Source organism: Caloenas nicobarica, chromosome Z (assembly GCF_036013445.1).
Source record: "Caloenas nicobarica isolate bCalNic1 chromosome Z, bCalNic1.hap1, whole genome shotgun sequence".
Taxonomy (NCBI): Eukaryota; Metazoa; Chordata; class Aves; order Columbiformes; family Columbidae; genus Caloenas; species Caloenas nicobarica.
Genome location: NC_088284.1, coordinates 33,333,915 through 33,359,921, shown reverse-complemented (window position 1 = coordinate 33,359,921; position 26,007 = coordinate 33,333,915). Strand labels below are relative to the sequence as shown.

General features: G+C 38.5%; 1 protein-coding gene across 2 annotated transcripts in view; it reads left to right on the top strand.

Moving 5' to 3' along the window:
• The window catches only part of SNCAIP (synuclein alpha interacting protein), a 91,287-nt gene extending 66,207 nt beyond the window's left edge, over nucleotides 1-25,080 (top strand). Inside the window, exons 7-12 of one of the 2 annotated variants that reach the window (XM_065656374.1) lie at nucleotides 2,580-2,705; nucleotides 6,665-6,834; nucleotides 14,643-14,735; nucleotides 17,221-18,283; nucleotides 20,061-20,131; nucleotides 24,610-25,080. In XM_065656374.1, the coding sequence (XP_065512446.1) occupies nucleotides 2,580-2,705; nucleotides 6,665-6,834; nucleotides 14,643-14,735; nucleotides 17,221-18,283; nucleotides 20,061-20,131; nucleotides 24,610-24,694 (1,608 nt within the window). In that variant the 3' untranslated portion in view covers nucleotides 24,695-25,080. The remainder of the gene's footprint in view (nucleotides 1-2,579; nucleotides 2,706-6,664; nucleotides 6,835-14,642; nucleotides 14,736-17,220; nucleotides 18,284-20,060; nucleotides 20,132-24,609) is intronic. The other variant, XM_065656373.1, reaches the window with a different exon arrangement.
• The last annotated feature ends 927 nt before the right edge of the window (nucleotides 25,081-26,007 follow it).

Sequence of the window (26,007 nt, the reverse complement as noted above, 5' to 3'; positions counted from 1 at the left end):
TTGCTTTCCTGTCTAATGTTGTTTTTGCAAGGATAATGTGTTGGTTTTGCCCACACCTATTCTTCTGCTGTGAAGGGATACAGGCAGGGAAGGGCAGCTTATTTAGTTAATATTGACTAATGGGGCTAGGATGAGGTATAGAGACAGTACTCTCCACCATGCTAATCCTTCCGTATATAGTCCGTTTAATGATTTAAATGGTCTTTGTTAGTTGTTCTTTCCGCTCTAAAAGCCAGCTGAAGGAGCCAAAGTCTGCAACCTGTCCCAAACCAGAAATTACATATTGTGATATTTTTCCAGAATCTCTTTTTAGGGGTGTTTTAATTATTGTAGGTCTAGAATATATCAGAGGGATGTTAACCACTGCTACAACCTAAGACCATTGTAGGTCTTAAAATTATCAGATCTACTGAGTAATTAATCAGTATTTATCTGTTCCTGTTACATAACAAATACATTATTATTTTCCATTATCTTAATCTCATGAATTTCCTTATTATTCTTCATTTTGTCTGAATAAATTGAGTTGATGACAATAAACCTATCTCTAAGAACACTTTTCTTCCCAATGCATAATGTGAGTGTTACTAAAGTGATGTGTGATATTTATTTTTTTAAAATTTTTCTTTTTTTTTTTTTTTGGTCAAGGATGTGTTTGTTAAAAAAACATAGTCATCTGAAAGAAACACAAACTCTATGAGTAGGCCTCTGACTTTGTGCCTGTGATCAGTTGATGCATAGACAGACCTAAGTACATATGATTGCATGTAGCCATCTAGGCACTTGATTTCTGTGTTGATAAGATAAACGACTGTCTAGAAAGCACCATTTGCTCCATGCTGATTGCGATCATAAAATTACAGAACATGGTTAACATTCTGGTCCCTATTATGTTCCAAAGAAATATATAATTTCAAAGCTATACTTGTCTTCCAGTTCTGCAGAGGAATTTTGCTAAAATATTTTTCTTTTAATTATTAAAACATAAGGGCAATTCGTAGGAATAGTGTAATCCTTCTTCACTGCTGGCCAACACCACAGGCATCTAGAGAAATTGCTCAGAAGTATTTTAAAAGGGATATGAGATCTGAAGTCATCTCTCCATGCTGGCTGTCAGCTATGTTGGGCATTCAGCCAAGGAGAAGTAAAAATACCTATCCCTTCACCCTGTAATAAAAACAAAAATGCTGTTAAAGTGGAAATATGAAGAAGATAAGTTCCAGACAGACTAGCCTGCTGAAGTAGTAAACAGAGATCCATGTGCTTGAATGAGCAGGATCATTTGTAGGATAACTAAAAGAGTCTGAGGATCCATCTCCTTTTCCTTGACATTAAATTTTCTGTGGTACTGTTATACAAAAAAAGATGTTTATACACAAGGTTCCTAGCTAAAATTTCCTTTCCTTATTTTTGTTCTTTCTCTTTCCTACCTGATTACTGCTTAGAGTCCTAGACATGCTTTTAGTATGTTTTATTTAGCTCCACTTCACTCTTACCTGTGGATGATTATCTACTTATGTATCACTGAAGCTACTAAAGTGCTGCAGGTTAAGTCTGTGCATTGGTGTTTGCCTCATCAACATTAGAATCTACAAAGCTTTTAGAACAGTAACTAGAGCTCCTACCCAGTATAACATGACAGATATCAAGGGAAGATAATAAAAAATACTTGTTTATATAAAATAGTGTTAAGCTAGATAGTAATTCATTATTTTCAGATATTCAGATGCAAAAACTGCTATAGTCACTTTTTTATGTAACTTATAGATTTATTCTAGCTTTTCAGTATGTATCACATTCAGCAGGTCACAATGAAATTTAATCTGGAGAGGCATAGAAGGCTGCTAGAGAGAAGATTTTTTCAAATAAACATGCTGGGGAAAATAAGAAATAAAATAAACTTAGTGCATGTATATAAACTCTCCATTGTTAGGAAAGAATTCCCATATAAATGTATGTTACACCTGCTTACACACACAAAAAGCAATGTTAAAAAAAAAATCAGGTTGGCATCTCAGTTTGGGCTTCCAGACTTCCACTTGCAAGCTTTGCAGTATGAGTCTCCCCTTCCTTCCCAATAAATGGTCAATTAGGCAATACACAGAGAGCTCAGGTTAAAGAGATTTCCTGGTTTTAGTTGTGTTGCTTCTCCTTCTGCATAGCAGCCCAGAGCTGCAGCATGATGATTGTTTTGAAGAATCTAACTGCTCAGTTCTGTCATCTGCACATACTCCTGTTTTAGTTTTCCAAAGAGGCTTGTGAATTTTCACTAAATTTCACAAACTGATTTTCAGATTAACACACAGGCTGCTCTGCCTCAGGTCTCCTCTCCAACATACAGGCATGCATGCTTTTCAGTCTACAACTTCTCAGAATATGTTACAGTATTTAGATTTTTTCCTATTATGTCTTTTTATAAAACAAAGTATTTTGGCTTATTTCCTTGGAAAAAAAAATAGACCAGAAACAAAGAACTATTGGACAGTATTAGTAACAGATGACAGTACTGGTATTCCTCTAGTACGTTTAGCTTTTCATTATTTCTTATATTTCATGACACCTCTTTCCCCTTCCCTTAGGAGAAAATTCTTCTATGGCTTCTTCAGTTTATGCAAGAACAAGGGATTTCACTGGATGAAATTGACCAGGATGGAAATACTGCTGTTCACATAGCTGCTCAACATGGCTATCTAGGATGCATACAGGTAGACTGATAGCTATATCAGAAACCTCTTTACATCAAACATGAATGACAATGACCGTTAAAATTATTATAGGAGATCTTACAAACGGGAATAATTATTGATACATTAAAATATACTAGAAGGAAGAACTTTAAACGAGTAGGACTCAGACTGAAGTAATGAAAAGCCCTGGTTTTTGGATTCTATTCTCTGTTATGCTATTATTAGCCTAAAGTAACTTGTATTGCAAGAAGAAAGCATTACTATATTGCTTATACATAAGCGGCTAATGTGTATGTTTTTATGTTACAAAAGGGCAGCCAGTGTAAATATGTTTACTTGTCTTACCATTCTGATATTTTCCTTCTGTTTTGTTTTTTTTTTTTTTTCCAATGAATAGTTGTAGCTCTCTAGCTTGGGGAAAGTCTAACAGATAAGTTTCTTCTATGTTGAAGGATTTCCACCTTAAGTAAACCATCCTTTCCAGACTTGTAATCTTTGAATGTATCTGTGCTAAACAATGCAGTGTGATGATGATTTCTAACTAATTCTCAATCAGCCTGGCCACTGAAAGCAATATAGTTCTGTTGTCTAGAGCTGCTGAAAAGGGTAATTTGTCCTGCTGAGAAGGCTTACACAGCTACAGTACTTTTGTGAGCCAGATCTGAATAAACCAGTTTGGATACCTCTGTACAGTACCAGTGTTTCATGCAGACATACCAAAAAAAGCTGTAGGGTTGAACTGGATAGCTAGGTGAAGCATCTCAACTTTTCGTTGAATTGCAGATGTACCCTCTGTCCATCAAAGTTACTAGAACCGTTAGTGACAGGAGTACATTTCACTATTTGGTGTTGTTGGCACTTTGACTGAAAGGTGTTTGGAGAAGAAATAATAATAAATTTTTTCCAGGAGATTGCAGAAAGGTATCTGAGAAAAAATTAGTCATTGGAGAAGAATAGATAAAAAAATAAATAACCATAAGGCAGAAAGGCAAGAAATAGAAATCAAAGTGATCTATTCAAGTAGGGGAGGAAAACATGTCTAAAAAGGAGTAGTAATTCTTAGAGTCTAAGAACTCAGATATATATCAGTAAATACGTTAATCCCATTACTACACATGGACTGATCCACAACACCTCCTAGACCACTGCAAATACAGAAGATTAATATTAGTTCAACTCTAAAAGGAATACAGCTCATCAATTTTCATTAGCTAAACCCTTCAGAGAGCTAAATATATTTGTCCACACTGTTATGTTGAATCTGCAGATGCATAGCTGCTTATTATTATTAGACCAGTCTGTTTGTATATTTGGATACAGAGAAGACATAACTCCATAAAAGCCAGTTTGAGAATCTCACACAATAAAAAATTAAAAAAAAAAAAAGAAAAAAGAAAAAAAGAAAAACAGGTGACAGTTGAGCCGAATGAATAGACTTGAAGCGAATGAGGTCAAATAGATGTGGATGATGTGACCATCTCTGTGTTTTCTCCTTGATGGGACATGTCTTTCTTTTAAAGATGTCAGGAATGGACCCGGTACAAACTCTTATGAGAACAAAATCAATAAATCATTATGCTAAACATACTGGTTTTTTTAATTGTATTGTAGACAATTGCAATGATCAATTGGAAAAAAGTGGATAGAATAAATGTTTATGGTTTATCAGTGAGGAACAGTGGTAGGATGTGTGCTTAGGGCTGCTAACTCAGCAATACCTCATCAACATGTACAATGCATTTGAAGGAGAAATGATTGCAGATAATTTTGAACAGAGTGGTGACATCTGCAGGCTGTTTTCATGGACAAAACTGAACAAAAATGAGAAGAGCCCTGCTTTCCTGATGAAGAATGAACCTTAATAAATGGCTTAGAATTCTCAAGATTATTTTATTGTACATAAATATACACATCAACACATGTTCTATGTTGAAGTGCGGCCATGAGAATTAAATCATAAAAATATGACAACAAAAATATGCAGTATTAGTAATGTCACTTCATTAACACATCACAGTCTTAATTGTGGGTGATGTTTTGTTGTGCTGTGAAACAAAATAAGCCCTCTCCGCAGTGACCTTATAGTCTAATTTAAAACAATATATAGTGAATAACCTGGTAAACAGAAAGAAGTGATAAAAGAGGCAGGGAGATTCTAAGTAGTGGTAGAAAAGGTGGATGGTCACAGGCTGTCAGTGATTCCTCATCTCTCTCATTCATGGTGTTTATGAGCAGGTAACACCCCTATCATGTTCAAAACTATAAGATTGCTTTCCACAGGGGCACAACTCTCCTTTATTTTCTTTGTTGGAAAATTGAACTATATTTATTGATATGAGATGCAGTGCAAGACTTTTCATAAGTTTCCTTTCTGTACAGATTTAGCAGACCAGACAGACATCTGTCAGCAGATGTAAAGGTGTCTGTGACTGCTGTTCTGAGTCAAAAAGGCTCCAGTCCTCAGTGGCTTACCAGCTCTGCTTGGATAAGTCAACCAAGATCTCAGCCATGCAATTCCTCTTCTGCGTGTGTATGTGTAATGTTAATGATGCTGTAATTTTTGGATGCATTATGATTTTGTTCAAAATCTTTTCTGAAGTGTTATGAGCAATATGTGTCTGAACATAGCTGAGAACATTTAGGTCCTATTTTGGGCTCTCCAGTAAAGCAAAAGTGCCTAACTGATTATATGAACAGATCAGAAAGAGTGAAGGTTTGGTGTCAATTCTTGCGTCAGTTATTGGATGTCTTGAGGTCAGCCTCACAGAACTTCTTTTGCCCTTACAACACTCTGGATTCAAGTCCCAGAGGTAACGCAGTTGTTACACTCACGGCCTGGACAGTTCTCCAATAACAAGCTAGGGTTCTCTGCTAGTACTGTGAGTAACAGAAGGTATACATGAGCATATAAGCCATTATTTTTCTTAAAGACTAAAAGCTGACACATATTTTTCTTTTTAAAAGAAAATTGGTGCTAACCAAGCAAGTGCAAAGTAATGAGACTTCTTTCAGCATCAAAAAAAAAAAGGTGTAAAACCAACCCTAACGAGATTGAAAATGCCACTGTACAGATTTTTTTCTGCAAAAAGAAATTTGTGCCTGTCTGACCTGAAGGAGCTATTGGAAAGTGTCTGCCATACCTTTCATGTCCAAATATCACTTGGCTAAGGAATTAGGACATTGAGACTGCCACACCGAGTGTGAGTGACTTAAATTTAGGGATTCTGCTGTGGAAGGATATTGAGAGCTAAACCACAAAAGGAGTCAGCAAATATCGTAGCAAAAACATTCCTAAAATGAGATTCTAAGGGTGTGTTGCAATGCCTTGCAATATGGCGATCTCAAAAACAGTAGATATGAGACCTGGTAAGACATTACAGCTCATCACCACCCTCTATAAATTGCGTAGCAATGTGTTCATGGTGCCCTGACATTGTCTAGCACTGATATCCTTTACATTGCACTTGCCTGTATCTTCTTTTCGAGGTGTACCATGTGCAAAGTTAGCACAATGTTTAGTAATGCATAGATGGGTACATCTGAAAAAGTTTATTACTGTGGCTCAGGAGAGAATCAATAGGTGCCTAAATGTAAGTTCTCTGTTTTCATGTGGTGGTCTCGCTCACTGTATGAATGCTACAAGTCATGCTATGCTGTACAAACAAATGAACAGAAAACACATTAATTGAGTAGAACTGTGAGGGCGAAGGAAGAATATGGGATTTTTTAAGAGTCCTTCTGAAGCACAGCTAACTCTTCTGTGTTATCCTTGCACCTGATTTTAGTGGTATGTGTTTTGAGTTCAAGCTGTATACAGACTTGTCAGTGCCTGATTTTTAAAAATTATTGGTTTAGACCTACATTTTCAAGCATTTTATTCGGAAGTGCTTTGCATCCAGCAATTCTTGTGGTTGACCAGAATTCACAGCAGAGACTTACACTTACAGATGTCAATGTTTCCTTTTTTGTTTTTACAGACATTGGTTGAATATGGAGCAAATGTCACCATGCAAAACCACATGGGAGAGAAACCCTCACAAAGTGCTGAGCGACACGGGCACACCATGTGTTCCCGCTACTTAGTAGTTGTGGAGACATGTATGTCTTTGGCCTCTCAAGTTGTCAAGCTAACTAAGCAACTGAAGGAGTAAGTGTTCTGCTATTAGCAGAGGGATCATTCTTAAAACAATACCTACTTTGTCTTCAATTTATTAGCATTGTCTGTTTTCTGCTTCTTATATATGACATTTTCAAGTCCTATTTCTACCTTATTTCTCCAGTCTTTCCTGCTTTCAAGCATTTGCCCCTTCACCTTAGCAGCTCAATTTTCAGCTGTTCTCTTTGTGGCAGTTTGCTGTGAACATAGATGAAGGGAGTGGGAGTAGGAAAGGGTTATAAACGAAGTGATCCGGTCCCTTTTCCCTTTACATACCTTTGGATAACATCGTTGCTAATCGTAATTTATGTTCGAATGGCATGCTTTTGTGTACAGTTAAGTGCATCTTCCCAGTTACATTGCTGGCTGTTGATGTTGGGAGGAATAATGGAAATAGTAGTTGGAGGGATTTTTTTGGACTTGGACAGTCACCAAAGCCCACAATGGCTAGTCAGGAAATATGTTCTGTTTTTATTTCATAGGAGCTGGTTTAAATATTTTAGTATGGTTTCTAATAAATGTTCTATAAAGAGCCTGTTATTTTGAAACACGGATTTATACAATTTCTTGCTTTTATTGTAGGTGCAGTTACTGTCACTTAGCACATCAATAGGCTCATAAGACTCTCAGAAACCATCAGCACTGACCTAATGTTGTTTCACCTTAGATACATGATAAAGAGCTTGTCAGCTACCACAAGCTATGAAAATGGGTTCTGACAATCCCATGTTTAGAGGAGACAATATCATTTTATGCAAACAGCATGTGAGTGTTTGTACTGGATATAAATCACCAGATCCTGTTAGCAGGGGAGCTGCAAGAGATCTCTGTGAGAACAGGTGAGGGGCTGCCCTTTGCTGGACACAACTGGTTCCAGACAGCTCCACAACAGACTCACTGCAAGACACAGCTAAGCCCATCAACCAAGCAGGTGGCACCTCTGTGAAAATGTATTTGATAAAGGACAGAAAATGTGAGAGAGGAGTACGGAACAGAAGAGTGACAAATGAGGAACAAGAGCATCAGAGTGGGAAGTGCACCATGGTGGAGCAGGCACATCCCCAAAGAGACTGTAACTCATGGAGTACCCATGCTAGAACATATACACTCCTTGAAAGGACTGCAGGGCGTGGATCATAGACTCATAGAATAGCTTGGGTTGGAAGGGACCTTCAAATGTCATCTAGTCCAACTGCCCTGCAAACAGCAGGGACATCTTCAACTAGATCATGTTGCTCAGAGCCCTGTCCAGCCTGACCTTGAATGTTTCCAGAGATGGGGCATCTTCCGCCTCTCTGGGCAACCTGTTACAGTATTTTACTACCTTCATTGTAAAAAATTCTTCCTCATCACCTGAATCTCTCCTCCTTTAGTTAAAACCATTACCCCTCAACCTAACAGGCCATGCTAAAAGGTCTGTCCCCATCTCTCTTATTGGCTCCTCCTACTGAAAGGCCACAATAAGGTCTCCCTGGAGCCTTTTCTTCTCCAGACTGAACAACCCCAACCCTCTCAGCCTGTCCTCATAGGTGAGGTGTTCCAGCCCTCTGATAATTTTTGTGGCCTCCTCTGGACTCTCTCCAGCAAGTCCATGGCCTTCCTGTGCTGAGGGCTCCAGAGCTGGATGCAGAACTCCAGGTGGGGCCTCACCAGAACAGAAGGGCAAAATCACCTCCCTCGACCTGCTGGCCATGCTCCTTTTGATGCAGCCTGAGATACAGTAAGCTTTCTCAGCTGCAAGCACACATTGCCGGTTCATGTCCAGTCTTTCGTCCACCAGTAACCCGAAGTTCCTTCTTGGCAGGGCTGCTCTCAATCTCTTCATCCCCAAAACTGTATTGATACAGTGGGTTGCCCTGTCCCAGGTGCAGAACCTTGCACTTCGATAAGCCCACACCAGAGCTGGTGCTTACCCAAATGAACTGCAGCCTTTAAAGGACCCACACTAGAGCACAGGAAAAAGTGAGAAGGAAGGAAGAGCAGAGAGAAACTGCTACACAGGGACTCTGACCTGTGCTGCTCATTGCCTCACTGAAAAGCCTGGGTGTAACATGCAGTGATGACAAGAGGGGAAGAGGAGTGTCTGGGAGTGACAGTGAGCCTGGAAAAGGGGAGAATAGGTGTTTTAAATATGTGTCCTTTTTTGTTTCCCAATATCTGAATCAATAATTTGTGCTAAGTGGCAATGAATTAAGTTAAATTACAGAATCACAGAATGGTTGGGGTTGGAAGGGATCTCTGGAGGTCATCTAGTCCAACCCACCTGCTCAAGCAGGTTCACCTAGAGTGATTGCACAGGAATGTGTCCACGTGCGTTTTGAATGTCTCCAGAGAAGGAGACTCCACAACCCCCCTGGGCAGCCTCTTCCAGTGCTCTGGCACCCTCAAAGTAAAGAAGTTTCTCCTCATATTTAGATGGAACCTCCTATGTTTCAGTCTGTGCCCGTTGTGCCTCATCCTATTGTTGGGCACCACTGAAAATTCCCCAAGCTGAGTCTCTTTTCCCCATTACAGTAGTTAGTACATGATATCCCTGTTTTTATGTTGACTAATGAGTTATTTTTCCTCTGTTTTTCCTATTTTCTGCCCCCATCCCACTGAGGGATAAAGGGGAGTGAGAGACAGTCTGCATGGGTGCTTGGCTGCCAGCTGGGGCCAACACATTACAGTGATACAATTTTTAGTTTTAAACTGAAGGTCTTCAAAATAAGGGTAAAAATTGTCTGTATTGTTAATTCACCCTATTGGTATAATCAGGCATTTATTTTGTACTGTTTTTACAGCAAAAAATGTGTGGTAGCAGTTCTCTCTGTCATTACACAATAGCTTCTTGCAGTTGAAGGGTACTTATTTTAGTGTTTGTACCTCTACGTTTTATATTATAAAGGCATTTTCTCTTTGTGGTATCTTCAGTCTTCATTTACATTTATATTCTCATAAATACAAACAGTGAACTAACAATTACTACAATTTTCACAGTTCTCATAATTTTACAGTCTGACACTGTTCACTGGATATTTCAAAGTACCAGGTGTTTAGTAGTTAGTTTATTTGCTGAGAAAGACTAAAATATACGAATCAGCAGTGAAAAAGGAAAAAAACCAGAACGTAAGGTATTTTCTGAGTAGCCTGCATTAGCACCTGACTCATCTCAATATATATTGACATTTATTTTCCCCATAACTCAGTAGAAGAAAACCGCACACACCAGGAAGTAGAAGTGGCAACCATGGATTCTCCATGTTTCAGTTATTTCAGTCCTCAGCCAGTACTTGGTATAAGTGTTACCTGTAATATGGAGAAGAAAGGCTTGTTATGTCAGCCATCGGGCTATTTCCCACCTAGAGTATTCTAGTTCTGACTTTCCTAACAAAAGCATTAACACTTTTCCAGGTGTCCTCTCTATCATCTCACAGACTGCATGCATAGAAAGTCACTTAAATTATTCTTATCTGGCTCCTGATGCATTCTTTTGCCTGTCTCAGCTGGAGTTAAATCTGCTTCCCTTCAGCAGTCTCTTTTTTCAGGCTTCAGATTTAGCTCCAGTAAGTGCAGCAGCAGCAGCAGCCGCCTTTTCTTCCACTTGTACGAAGAGATATGAGTCTCTTGTGCAACCCTGTTGCAGCTTAGTGAGGAAGTGAAGTACTCTATTTTCTGCTTGAAAGAACAGCTTCTGCATGGCTATTTGGGTTACAAACCTCAGGCCATGAGTGGCTCTGATAGAAGCAATGGACCATGTTCAGAGGCCCATGCTCAGCAGCCAGAGGGGATGATGGAGGAAGACTCTTTCCCTGTTTTGCAGCCCCATCCTGCATAAAAATCCAAGGATGGTACAAAGTACATGCCCTGGTCAGGTTCTCGAGGGGCCTTATCTCTATCAGAACAGGAAGATTTATTGGCTACAGCACCTCTGAAGATCCTGAAAGCATCAGATGGCAACAGATGGAAGTCCAGTTTACAGTCTCGGCCACTTCAAACTGCAGCTACATAGGAATAGCTCCAGCTATTCTTTTTTTTTAATTCTGGCTACCTTATTAGCCAGGGCTAAGAGCCACTATCTGATAACACTATATGTTGCCAACCACAGGAATACTGGAATGGTTGATGTTGTGCAAGAAGAATGGCAGTGCAGAAGCTATCTTAGACCAGCACCTATCAAGACCTACCTTCAAAGGTCCTAAAACAAAGAAGGAAGTACCATCTTTCATTCTCTTTTTGTGAGCTCTTCCAGTCATCAAGGCAACACAGAGCAGTTCTCAATAGAAGGTATCCCAATCCAGCACAGTCTTTGAAGCCATTGCTGAAAAGAAGGCACAAAACCAAAACAATAAAATCTTTTCACATCTTTCAGCTCTTATCCAAAGCAGCTCAGATGACAAATACAGAGGAGTATAGCAAAACCTTTTGAGTTGTATCCGAGTCTCCATTCAGAGAGAAAAGGCTTTGTATTTGAAGAAGAGGAAATAGGTAGTAACTACAAATGTTCCATCACATCTTCACAAGACGGTTAAATGAGACTTTTCCCCAAGAGGGGGAAGGAACCAAGCATTTTTTTCCATAGGTAAAAAGGAAAGTGGCCCACAGAAACTACTCTCACTGGCTTCAAAGTAAAAGCTTTGGTTTGCATCTCTTGCTTATTATAGAAGTTGGGTCAATCCAGTAGGACTTTCTGATCTAAACAAAATGCTTAAGACAGTCACAAAAGTTTCTCACAAGATCTATACAAAATATTTGCTTACATTTTACTTCCTGAGGTCTCCATAGGCCTTAGAATCTTAGTTATTCCCTCACTGATTTCATCTGCTTGAAAAAACCCTTAGCTGCCAGTGCAGAAAATTCCTACCTGCACAAATACATGATTTCTAGCACTGATTACAGTAGCAGCAATGACTTGTATTGTTTAGGCTTTCCTGGCCTGAAGAGACTAAGTCAGAACTAATGACATAAAATTAATACCTCCCCAGACTTCTTTTGCAATCTGGTTTGGTGACAGACTATTCTACCTGCATTCCCAACGGGTTGCACTGTTGCTTATGGACCTGCATGTGCAAAGCAACTGATGAATGAGACCCTTGTTGATCCTTTTGATACACTATCAGGCCAAAATCTCTGTCAATGCGAAGATGAAAAAGTGGAGTAATATCCTCTGTTGCCACCACCTTTCTGTGTTCTGTAAACAAAATCCATTATTTTCCTGAAACATCATAGGAATAGCTCTAAAATCAGCTGAGTAAAAAGTATTTGTAGTGGTATGGTAAGGTGTGTGCAAGTTGCTGGTTTGGGTTTGTTTGGCTTGTGTGTGTGTGTGGTAGCAGGTGTCATATAGACATATAGTAAGAAACCCAGTATAAACTTTAAATGTTCGTCTCTTTTTTACTTAGTTAAGCTGTTTTATTTTCTGCTTTGTAGACTAGCCATTCTTGTTTTGTTTGAAACAAAATGGACAAATAAGGGAACATACTATGACAGATACCAGTAGAGCTCCGTGCTTAAGCTTGTTTCCTGTTCAGTTACTGAGCTCCTTGATTTCATTGAGAGGTAGCTGGGGCGCACAACTGTCTAAGCAGACACAGAAGGGTCTTTACACATTACTTACTGGGAACATTGTCTAAGCTAAGACTCTCAGAATTTGGGCATTAAATATCATAAAGTAAGTAGGCCCTTTTACCCCTGAAGCTACAGTGATCTTGTATCCTAAATCAGTCTGGTTTTAATACTTTGCAATATTGCTATTCCAAGAAGTTGTGATCCTTTGTTTTCAATGTTATCTCAGACACATATGTGCGTGTTATATATTCAGGAATAGTGCTGGAAAGATGTGTGGGTTTCTGTGAGCTATTTACTAACTAGTTATACTGTGAAAATAGAAGAAACCATAATTCTTTTAGCACAATAAAATGTGTAAGTGGAATAACAAGATTAACTCAGCAGAAGAGGTGTCAGAGATTTACATTAAAGCTAAAAGAATAAGAAGCTGTTAGGTACATTATTTAGATGTTTAGAAACAGAAGTTGAAGGGAGCATAAAAGACAAATAATGCAGATAAACTACATCACAATCTAATCTCAAATGAAAATTTCCCTGGATCTTAAAAGAGACTATCTTAGGAGCTGCAAAATAAGCCAATGTTGACAGATGGTAGGAGTAATTTTAAAATAGTCTAAGGAAGTGTGTAGGCAAGAGGAAGGAAGATGGAAAATTAAAGGAAGTATCTACATAAAACATAGTTGTATTGTAAAATGGGATGGCAAGGCAGTATGTCAAGATCCCAGCTTTATTTCTGTCGCACTCTTCAGGTCCACTCTGATATGTTAAAAGTAAAATGTTTGTTTTCTGCCAGCCCTGCAAATACAACCCCTAGTAAAAAAAAGTCATCTGGATTCTTTCTGGCTTTGACATTGCCACTTATAAAGACTGCATTTGGAACTCAGCTAACTTTTCTGCTGATGGCATGCAAGCTAGGAAATCATCCAGCTCACTGGTGGAAAACTCTATTATTTCTGCAGATCCAACAAAAATGAAAGTACTAAAAACATATTACTTCTACAGCAACAGAAGCACAGCCTGGAAGAAGCAGATAAAAAGTCATTTTCACGTGGTAGTTTGATCAGCACCAGCAAATAAAAGCAAATGTACCAATTGTATTCCAGGTGAAAGATAGCACATGTACAATAACAAAAAACTCTGAGTCTCTTGTTTTCTGGTAGTTTCCCAATAATGCTGTCTGTGCAGTGTTCAAACACACTGGAACTCACAGGTCACTAAACGAGATCAAATGTTGTCTTTGGTGGTTGACAAGCTAAAGGGGTGTTTTAATGTTAGAATGGAAGGTCTAAATTGGATGGGAGCCATGAGAGGGAGAACTTTGAGTGGCAAATTGATCTGTTCCTTCATTTTCATATAACTACTTGAAGGTTTGCAGGTTATCTTGTTCAAGTGAGTCCTTGCTATGGAAATAAGTATGTTGCAGAACAGCAGAGATTGTGATAAATGGAGTTTCTAGTATGGATGTCACTTTCATATTACTAATGATTCATATCTACTATTACAATTTTTTAAACATTGGTCTCTAAAGTTATTTACAAAGTAGTGTAGATTACAACACCACACTAGAAGTGATAGACTGCAGTAGGTACAGCACTACTGAGTGTAAGGTGGGTGCAGAGCACAGGTAGGGTCTTTGGTAAGATTGGGAAGCAAGCAGATGTGGTTTTTCAGTATTTTCTAAAAACACAGAGGTCATACTTAGCTCCATCTTTCAGCTGAAGAAGGTTAGATCAGCTCTTCCCAGTGGGCAAAGGCTTCTCTTTGAGTTCATTTGCAGATAGAAAAGAAGAAAGCTATCGTTTAGCTGAGTAAAAGCCAGCCACGAAATGTAGAAAGTGACTTCTTAATCTGTCGCTTTCCTCTTCCTTTACACAAATAAGTAAGAACCAAGTAGCCCTAAGTTTGCTCTGCCATATCTTTGTTTCTGGACTATTGTTTTCTGTGAGTCACTCACTTCAATGAACTGCTGCTTATGACCCTACATTTGTCCTTATATGAAGTATCATAAATAATCTCTGACAAGTAAGCATCTCTCAGTTGATCTTATGCAGTGATCACAAAATGTCCACGGGGACTCAGAGAAAAGTACAAACTCCCTGTTTATGCTATTATTTGTAATTTATTTTTTCATTTATTCTGTAAAGTTTAGGTGAAGAGGACTTGGTTTTGTATGCAAAATTGAACAGGTAGTATCAGTTACTGATGCTGACAGGTTTACATTCCAAGGTAACCAGTCTTACATTTTCATGCAGGCAGACAGTGGAACGTGTGACGTTACAGAACCAACTCCAGCAACTTTTAGAAGCCCAGCGGTCAGAGGGCAAGTCACTGCCCACATCCCCGAGGTAAGGTGATTGGAATTGTGCTGCAGCCTGGATTTGCAGTTTCATGGTACATCAGTTATCAGGATAAGCCGTGACCTGTCTAAATCGTAGAAGTGTTCTGTAAAGTAAATGTGTTTTTTTACTTCATGGTCTTGAAGCTGAGCTTCTGGAATTTGACAGTGTTTAATGTTGTAATAATATTGGAAATTTTGAGTATGAAATGGATAGTCCCTGTTTCCCAACAAAGTGAAAATCAGATTTACAGTGGAATAGAGTATATTTTGTATTAGATGAATAACAGAGGATCCTAGAAACCCCTAGGAAAGTTGTAAAGTTTGACCTTGTGGTAGTCCACCATACGTTACTGCCAGCAATAATTCATAAAGCCAGTTACCGAGAAAACCTGCATTCAGATTAATAAGACTCTATAAGCTTATTAAATCTTTTACCTACAGTAGCTTATATAAAAAGTCAAAACTCCAGCAATTCTATGTATTGTTTACAGATTCTGTCAGAAGTCCCAGAAATAGACACAAATTGTGTAATGTTAAAGAAGAGGAAAGTAAAGGGAGAGGACTGGATCTGGAGTCTACTAACATATCTCTCTGACTTCTGCCATAGACTTACAGTGTGGTGCGTGGAAGTCAAGCAAGCACACAAATTCTCTCTAATAGCAATCTGAAGAAGACTTTAAAAGTAACTAAGTAACTCACATGTAAATAGGACTTGGTTTCAGTTTCCTTTCTGGAAGACCTATATGGTGCTTCTCTTTTTTTCAGAGTTGTTAGGGAGCTACATATGTGTTCAATTGTAAAGTCAGCATAAGCGCTTCTGCAGCCATTGATGCTCAGAGCTTTGGATCATCAAGTAAGAACTCACAGGATCAGTGAGTGTTTTTTTTCCATTCTCAGAGAATCTCAAGCTCTTTTCTGGACAGGTGCTCCATGTCCCTGAATTTCATGTGTCAGTGTTTCAGACAAGTGCAAATAGTTACTGAAGTAGATAACAAAGACATTGGGATTGAAGATGCATTTGTGTAAAGGAACTTCAGCTAGAAAATGGCCATAAACTCCAAACTCCTATTGAAGTAGAAAACCACGCTGGAAAGAGTTGTTTTGTCTTTTTTTTTTTTTTAGAATCATGGTCCCTGTCTGCCAGCTCAACAGGAACAAAGGGACCAAACACTGTCTTACAGCTCATTTGCTTTCTGTGATTTTTGCTGACTGGTCTTTCCAAATGGTCTTGCATTTGAGTACTAGTGAACACCAGGACTGTTTTACTTTCAGTATCAGATAAGATCAGGTGAGAGCAGATCTCTTATCATTCATTATTCCTGTAAAAGGGTAGGTTTCACCATCTTCTTAGTTAAGTGAGCCACTCTAAAAATGATGGTCTGTTATTTAAAATTTTATTTCATAGCTGGCTACTACTTTTCCTTCCAGTTAGAACTCACTTGTGGATATTATCATCTTCCAAGAAGCCAGTAGCAGATCTAAGAGAACCTGTCCCTTTTACTAGGAATGTCTGTTGTAGATACATGCATATTCTGCAGTGTCCATTTCTGTTTGCCACGAAAGAAAAAGCACAAAATGAATTGAAGATGAGGCATGTGAATTTTGTACACTGTGAGAACTACATAGACTATATAGGCTCATCAGACCAAAAGTTGCTTGCAGAGAAAAAAAAATTAATTCACTGCCTGACACTAACTTTAATTTTGTCACTTTACACTTTCTTAGGGAAAAAGTCATTTAAAGTAAGAATGTGGATTACTATGAGCTCTGACATAAGTCATGGGGAAATAAACGATCTCTGAAATTTACATTCTTTGCAAATCGGACTTACTGGAGATTGCTGTTTTCTTGCTATATAACATTTGGAGTTCTAAATTTAATTTATTATTCTAATAGTATTGAAATAAATTCACATCACCTTTCTCATGGTTTTCAGTATTTCATATCTGAAAAGGTTTTGAGTGCAAATGGCCCTGTTTCTTATGAGGTCTTATATGGCCATCATTAATACCAGATGAAGTTTAGATTTATGAAATCATTGCTGTGCAGAGAGCTGGTACTTTTGCATTATTTAGAATAAGCTACTTTTGTATTATGATGTGACTTGGATAGTAGGCATTTGACCTTGCAGAGTTTTTCACCTTTTAAACATGTCGACTCCCACAAATAGGAAACAGTAGTTTCTCTGAAGTTTTCCTCAGAAAGTCATCTTTGGCATTGAAATAACTATTCTAAGTTTTGATTTTAAGGAGCTTTCTTTGTAAAAGAAAGTGAAGAGACTCCAATCCTAATTAGGAGTGGAAGTAAGGTTACATCCTTCTCTATGTAATCTTCGCTGTGGCATAATATGGCATAATGGATTACATGTGAGTAGTGATGAAGAGGATAAGTAACAATAACCTGAGACAAACAGGTACACTGGAAATGGCAGTTTCATATTTTATATGTGCATTAATTTGGCTGTGGTATTTCCTCTTCTTTTTTTCTTTAAGTTCGCCATCATCTCCTGCTTCTGGCAAACCCCAGTGGAAACCATCTGAAGGAGATGAATTGTCTCCACCAAGAAGTAAATTGAACACCCAAGATGGGATTCAGAGTCTTGGCAGCTTGGGAACTTCTAGTCGCACTCGAGCCAAGATAAAAGTTGAGGACTCAGATAAAATCTTGCGCCAGTTGTTGGGGAAGGAAATCTCTGAAAATGTCTGCATGCAGGAAAAGCTGACTTTGGAATTTCAGGATGCTCATGCATCCTCCAAGAATGTGAAGAAGATTTTGCCAGAGAAAAGGGAGCTGAAGTTAGCCAGACTGAGGCAACTGATGCAGAGGTCGCTCAGCGAGTCTGACACAGACTCAGCTAATTCTGAGGACCACAAGAACACCCCTGTGAAAAGAGCTGACAAACCAAGGCCTCAGCCCATAGTGGAGAGTGTTGAGAGCACAGAGAGTTTGCATCTGATGATTAAGAAACACACTTCTGCAGCAGGACGCCGCTTCCCTTTTGGTATTAGAGTCTCTAAGTCTGTGGATGGCCACAGTCCTTCCCCAACTTCAGAGAGTAGCGACCCAGATAATGAAACCCCGTATCAGCCTGGTACTGTACCTCAGAGCCAGTTTTGTGGAGATAACTCTCCGTCCAGCATGGATGGTGCCGCCGCTCTAAAGGTTGCCACCAGCCCTAAGAGTGCTCTCAAGTCTCCATCTTCAAAGCGCAGAACCTCCCAAAATTTGAAACTCCGAGTAACTTTTGAGGAGCCTGTGGTGCAGGTGGAACTAACAGAGTCAGAACTAAATGAGGAAAAGGATAAAGACCGGGGCAAAGGGCTCATACGGGCTCCACCTGGCTCTGGGGAGCCAGCGGGGGATCAGCTGAAAAGGCCTTTTGGTACCTTTCGGTCCATAATGGAGACCTTGAGTGGCAACCAAAATAACAACAACAACTGTCAAACAGTGAACCTGATCAAAACCTCATCGACGCTGCCTTTTACCTCATTAGGAAGGAAGACAGCAGACAGCAAGGGAAATCCAGCAGCTGTCACAAAAGGAAGAAACAAGCCAGTGAGTGCACTGAAAGGAGGAAGGGCCTTTTTTTTCTCTTGTCTCTCTAAGTAATGAATAAGTTTGACAGCCTCTTCTTTCTGTTTTTCTATAGCAAAAGGATGCACACAAATACTTTACTGTATTTGACCTGTAGAAAGCCCATCCACTGTTTTAATTTTGGAAGGCTTTTCCAAGGGGTGGCAGGTATTGCCTTTGTACAGACTCTGTACTCTCAGTGCACAGGGTTCACGTGTTCTGTGTTGAAAGCTTTCCACAGACACATGATTCACCTGGAAGTTATGTTTGATGATGCTCTGACTGACAAGTTGTACAATGAGAATGTCACACTTGAATCCATGGGATTTCTGAGGAGTAAATAGCTGAAGGACTATCCTTGTCCTGTCTTGTAGCCAAGACTGATGAGTCCAACAGGATAAAAATAAGTGGTAGAATCTAAAGAGTAAAAATAGCAGAAATGGTCCTTCCTGCTTCTGTGGGAGCTACAGCCATCCCCTAGATGTTGAAGCTGTCAGTACCCAGCCTTCTTTGCCCACCCTCTTCTCATCACATAGAATCTTCCCCTGGCAGAGCATATGGTTGGTCTGTAGCGAAATGTACTGGATCCAGATCACTCCCTCTCTGTGGTCAACAGAGTGCCCTTTCTGGATCCCAACAGAAAGAGGGATGTGTCCAGTTAGGAGGCTGGCTCTTTAGTTCAAAAGAAAGGAGAAAATACTTTGAAGAAATGTATCTTCCAAGAGAAAGGAAGAGCAATCGAATGAAAGAGGCAGAGGTAGGAAATACTGTGAAGGCATTGTTTGTGGAGCAGAGAGGACAAATGTGAGCATCTGGAGATATAATAAAGAGTTGAGTGAGAGGGAATGGTAGATGATTTAATCCTCTGTGAAAGACAAGGTGGGAGGGAAGGGGTGGATGGAAAGACATGAGGCAAAAGAATAATTTCAAGATGAAAAAAATAACATAAAGCAGGCCAAGAGGAGGAGGAACAGTGAATTATATGCTGTAAAAAGTATGACAAGGTAATGGGAGAAAAACACAGGAAAATTTTAGGCATAGAGGAGGCAAAATGAGTATGGAAAAGAAACAGTGGAAAGAGGGAACTGGGAAACAGTTAGCAGTCCATGTTTGTGGGCACTGCTAGAAGACTAGTGCTACAGCAGAATGTGAAGTGAAATGAAAAATTCAAAGGACACCTAATAGGCTAAATTGAAGTGAGACTGCATTTATTAAAGTTTATTCAGAATCATAGTATGAACTACTGATCTGAGCCTTTAAAGACATGCACCATCTAGTTGAACTGCTAGTTTAACATAAAAATATTTTCATAACACAATGGCAATTATTTTTCAAAAGAGCGATCCAGATTTTATAGTGACAGAAGGAAAGACAGTCTGTCCTCAAAGATGTTCTGATAGATTGCAAGGTCATGAGCAGTTTTCATAGTTCCCTAGAAATTTGAAGAGCTGAATGAGATAATTCTAACAGTATTGACACTTGCATGCTTGTACTGTAAAACACATGTTGTCTGTGAAAAGGCTAGGTTTGCATGTTATTGTTGCCAACATCAAAATGGTGGAATGTATTTTTATACCAATGCAAAGAACCACAGCACACATCTCAAAAAGGTAACAGATTCAGCCTCATCTACTAACTCAAAAAGAAATGTTAGAATGTTGTTATGGCTGTTTGACTGCATGTTTTGGTAGACTTCCATGTTATGCATGTGATAAGCTCAGTACAAGTTTTTAACTGACATGATGTTGTACTTTCTTAGGGTCCTTACTTCAGCTACACCAGTCTTTCCTCTAGCACGTTGAATGAAGAACTTCTGTGTAATTATGCATGGTACGTGCTTATGCATGGTGATGTTTAGCATCTCTGTTGCTTTGTGTTCTCAAATTGCATGTATTTGCTAACTTTATTCACAACTGAAATACTGGAACTGATTGATGCACGAGAAGGGAAATAAATGAACAGATGAACATCTAAATTCCTACAAAAGCAGAAATTTATTATGGATTTCTGCTGATGTCACCATTGAACTGGCTACAGGATTTCAGTTCCAAGCAAATATACAAAGTATACATACTCGTAAATCCGCCAGGGAGTATAGCGCACTTTGGCTTAGTATCCAGCCTTTGCTGATTGCAAGTCAAGTACCAGATGAGAATGGAAATTAAATTTCCTTTTATGAGGAGACCAAAAAGACCACAGTTCATCTCTAAATGGAGAGTACACAGAACATGAGGCAGAATGCTGTACTTTAAGTCTAGTGCTCTCCTATTTTCACACATTTTTCATACTTTCCCTCAGACTTTGAAGTTAAATCTGTTTTTTTAAAGTCTGATAACTTTAACTGTGCTTAAACTCCTTAATTTGTATGTGTTGCATGAGGACTATTCAGGCGCATAGAGACCAGTTCCTCAGGGTCCATAAAGACGTGTTAGAAAAAACAACATTTGAAAAAATATGTGTTTCTTTTATAAGCAAATGCTTTCTAAAAAAATACTTGTCATTTTTTTTCAACTCTTAACACTCACAAATTTTTGCGATGATTTTTTTTTTCTGTTAAACTGAGATATCAATCCTTTCATTTCATTACGCCTGGAAATGATTGCTATTCACACCAAAATTATACATTTGAAGATCCTTCTGGGAAAATTATAAATTAGTCATTCTGCAGCTCGGAAGCCTAAATTACTTTGAAGTTACTCTTTTCTAAATGTCTAATAACTTTTTGTTCAATTGTTTTCTAATGCCAGGACCTTCCCATACTTAAAAACTCAATCTCCATAATGGAAATGAGAGTCTTGTTCTAAGTCATTGGCACAGTATATGTGAAACCAGGAACAGAACTGTAAGGTTTCCAAGAGGTTTCATTCTCTCCTGAAAACAAAGAGAGAAATTCCAGTGTAGCGAACTGCACAGCAGCAGTTTGAGGGAGCATCAGTGGGCAGCCTCCAGTCAAAACACCCAGCTGCCTGTCCAGACCATCAAGTAATAAAAAACCATTAATTTCATCCTTACGTTTGAGCCACCTCCCAGATGTAGCCAGTTGTTGTAATTCGGTATTGCCTTGTGTAAATGCTCTTGTGTGAGATAACCCTGGCAGCGTGGCATTTCCCTAGAATCAGCAAGAGACAGGGAAGGTCTGGCTGCCACTGGAGAGCTGCAGAGTCACCTACTGGGAGGGTGAAGTTTGACCTGAACTCCTGGCTATCTCTCTACACACTGCTGGTCCACGCACCATGTCCTGAATCTGCCCCCATGGCCATGGGCATGTGGAAAATCAAAGAGTAGGAAACAAGGAGCAGAGTTCACTAGGGGCACAGCTTGGAGAGGCTGTTATTGTACTCACATGTTAGACAGAAATGGACAGATTGTGTGCCAGTCTGTGGCATGAGATTTCCAAAAATCACATAAGAGTGGAAGATGTATTGTGCTTTTCACAAATCAGAGTGCAGACCTAAATGCTCTTGCAGCTTCTAAGCCAGCCTTCATGATACATTTTAGCACATGTTGGGATTTTTGAATGGCAAAAGGGATGCCTGCATGCTGCCCTTTAGCCTCTAGAGTTTAAATAATAGAAGAATATCACCATCATGTGCACTACCAGCCCCTAGACACTGTCTGAATTTTCCCTGGATGATCTGGAGAGACTTTGTAATTACCATTTCAGAGCTATTTTGGAAAATGACCTTTCTGGGAAACAGCACAGTCTTTAGTGTTTTAAACCTTTGTAGATTGTAGCATATTCTGAAATCTGAAGTCATTATACAAAATCTAACTTGAGTCAGACAACATTCCTGTCCACCCATTTCCAGCTTATTTTTCTTCAGCTTCTATTTATTTCATTTGCTTTATCTTTTTTCATTCAAAATATCAAACTATGTCAAGGCTTTGTACTTTACTTTTTCAAATTGGCCACAGCTTAATAGTAGAGGATTGTACTACATTTTCTAGTGTCCTTTTAAAATCTGATACACCCTGTTTTTCTTAAGGCCTTAAAGTAAATTTTATATATGCAGAGTGGGTTGGGATTTTTATTTTTCACTTTCGGTAGGATAGGCTAGTTTCTTGCATATTACAACTTCAAGCAAATGCTTGCACTTTTTTCCATCTTACGTGTATGCCAATGAACTGTTCTTTCAAACACTTTGAATCATCTGAGATCTGCAGTACATTAAAGTAAGCACTAATTTACCATATCACTGCAAACCCCTCTATTAGCTGCAGCTATCAACAGCAAAAATTGCTCATACGTCAGGGCCAGTCAGCAGAATCTACCATCAGGTTTCTGTCAGCTAGTAAACTGGGCATGCTTCTAAAATAGTTAAGTGGGTATAACCTAACAGATATCCCACTGCCAGACCTAATGCTGGGTGAATTACAACTTCAAATATATACTGTATAAAAGGGATGGTTATCTGTATGTCTAATAAAATAGTTAAGAGGCAAACTAGTAGAGCATAAAATCGATATGAAAGTAATTTAGGCCTTATCCCAGACAATTTACAGTTGTTCTGTTGTGAACTGTTATGAACATATATGAGTGCCTGTTGTGTGAGGGAATGTTTAATGTTTCTATGATGACACAGGCACCAGAAGATACAAGAAATTTGGTTAGTAATTGGTAATATTGGAAATACGTTTCCTTTAGGTCAGCAGGCACAGTTGTAAAAGGCATGTCTGTTCAGCACTGTCAGCTAGAGACATCTGCATTAGCTAAAAATTATTCTTTTTGAGATGAAAATGCAACTGTAGAGCTGCAAAGTGAGGTCTTCGGAGTACCTAGTGAATCTCTATATGTGCAACTCACCCAAAGGGCATTTCAGCTCTGTAAGTCTAAGCTAATACAGTAATTGATTGATGCAAATTATCTTAGCTTCAGAAAGCATCTTTTAATAAAGCTCCATGGTTGACAGTAAATATACTGTTGATAACTGTAAAGCGTGTTAAGTGCCAAAAAGTAGTTATTGGCAAAGAGTAAAGTGCCCCTCTTTTACCTCCTCAAACATAGTCCTACAAATTCTACCTCCCCTAGCACAATTCTGTGTCTCTTTGTTTTTTTTCTTTCTAGTCGATCGAAGGGGATTTTAAAATAAAATGATCCCTCCTGCCCTCTTATTAGGACCCACAACTGTGGTCCTTGAGAAGGTCAGCATCTGTTAAATCCTGAAGTAACAAGAAGGTTAACTAAGCATCCTAAGTATCAGTCTCTTGGGGATATTTGCCTCTTTTTGGTGGTTGCAGACTGGAATAAAGCTATTCTGGTTTACAAGAATCAGTCTTACAAGTACATTAGTTTGAGGCAAACTTTTCTACATATGCTGTTGCCCTTTGCTGTGGCCTTTTAACCTCCTGCTAGTATCTGTCCTTTGCAGCAACAAACCTCCTAGTCATGATTGTATTGTAGAAGTTTTACTGTTCAGCAGTAATAATTAAAAATGAGCCTTTTAACCTGTTTGAAAGTTGCTGTGGGCTGAGTGTTTAATAAAAAATCCTTCAGCTGGAAGGTCAAATGGAGAGAGAGGGGACATATTGGGAATTTAGAACAAGGACATATGATAGGAAGTGAAGAAACTGAGTGTTACAAATATTTAGTGTTTAATTTTTCTGCTTTAATTGGCAAGCTATCATTTGAGTCCCATATACAATAGATAGATTTTTTTTAAAAAATTTAGGTTTACCTAGTGTGGAAATGAAGATACTATAAGGAAATTATCCTTATCTTTACCTAAATTACAATGTAAAAAGTTATAGGCCTCATGTCAGAAAGAGAACTACTGCTTGCCATTTTTCTTACAGCCTTTGCCACCATCTTCTGCTTAAGCAGACACATAAAGCAAGTCCAATGTATCACCTTCTGAAAGTGTTTATTTCTCCCTGGTGATTATTAACAAGTACTAGATGATTTCTTTACAGGTAGAATCAGAAACAAACCACACATGTCTAATGATTGTTGTTGGATCTTTTTATCACTATGGGACTTTCCCCTGAAGAACAAAGAACTTTTGGACATTCTGTCCATTATTACCAGAACATTGTGACAGTGTACTAATTAATGTTGTGACTCAAAAACCTCGTTGTTGTCCAATTGGTTTCAAGGTTTTTGATTTCAGAATAGGACCTACAAGAATCTCAGTAAGAATCAACGATATTAAAAAGCATTTTGAGTAGTACATGCCTAGAGAAATAAGCCCAGAGAGATTAATTCAAAGTTCAATGCTTTCAAATGGAATAAAACAGGGTAAACAAACACGAGGCAAATCCCTCTATATTGTTAGTGTTACCATGAGTAATTTGTTTCTTTTTCTCTCCAGGAATGATGACATCAATAGGAAAAGCTGGAAATCCAACCATCAAAAGAGTGCTGAAGAGCCAGAGCTGCAGGAATTCTTCCTCTAAACTACATATCATGATGTCTCACTTTGTTTTAAATACCTGAAATATATCCTTTTGAAACACTAATATGAGACATACCCCTCACCAGCAAAACAGCAGCTGTTAGGATGCCTTAATTTGTAGTAGTTAGACCATATACAAAACTTTTTTATGATATATGTGTATACGTAACTTGTTTGTAAGCTGTGCTGTGTAAAAGCATGGGTGAACAAAAATAACAATTTGAAAATTGTTATGACACAGGCAACCTCCAAAATGTTTGTTGGGCCACAGAACACATTTTGTACTTTGTGTCTTGCATGGATATATTTTCTTTATTTCCCTTTGTCAATGGCATATACTGTCAAAGTTTCAGCTAGGACTCTGCCTGCTCAAGCTCCTCAAAGAGACCAAGGCAAAAGCATTGATTTTTTGAGTATGTTTTGTCTGTTGTTATTTCTATTTTTTGTAAAAAGGAAATAAAGATGGTGTTAATAGGACATGCTGAGTGCAGATACTTCTCATACTTCACTGTTTCATCTTTTAAGCTTTAAGAGTTTTATTGGTCTTTTTAGTGTTAATTTGATAATGAGACAATGGCCAGTACCAGAATTTCAGTTCAGTCCAGCAGCTGAATCAAGAATTGCTTTGATGTTTAGTGGTCCCTTTTGAGCTTCAAAATGTGTAGAAATGAAAAGAAAAAATAAATGCAATTTTAAATTACCATTTATTGTTACTTCCCAAGCACTGGCAATGTGCTCAGCTCCATTCAGATTACCGAGTAATCTGCTAAGACCTAGTGCATATTCTCTCAAAGCTGTCATGATCCTTCTATTGAATGTTCTTCGAACCTTTCAGAAAAATTGTGATCTCTAACAGAATTCACTTCATTTCTGGTAAACTATGAGTACACTGTGCAAATGTGTCATATAGCACAACATCCAAAAGCAGACTACTAGGCAATCTTTACCTGACGCATTTATTTATATCAAATATCTATGTATATATCTGCTTTGTTTTTATTCTGTTGATCTATTTCTGATTGAAGACTGCTACAATTTCATGAGAAGGATCCAAATATGTAAGAATTTATTTTACTGGTGGTTCTAATATAACACAAGGAAGTCATAAGAAGTTTGCCAAAGAATTTTTTATCACAAAGAGAATCCGAATCATAGAGTGGTTTGGACTGGAAGGGACATTTAAAGATCATCTAGTTCCAACTTTCCTGCAGTGGGCAGAGACATAAAAAATTATGAGATTATGCAAATTAAATTCCTGCAATTACAGATCTAATAAGTAAATAATGTGGACACACAAGAGGATTTTGATTAAGT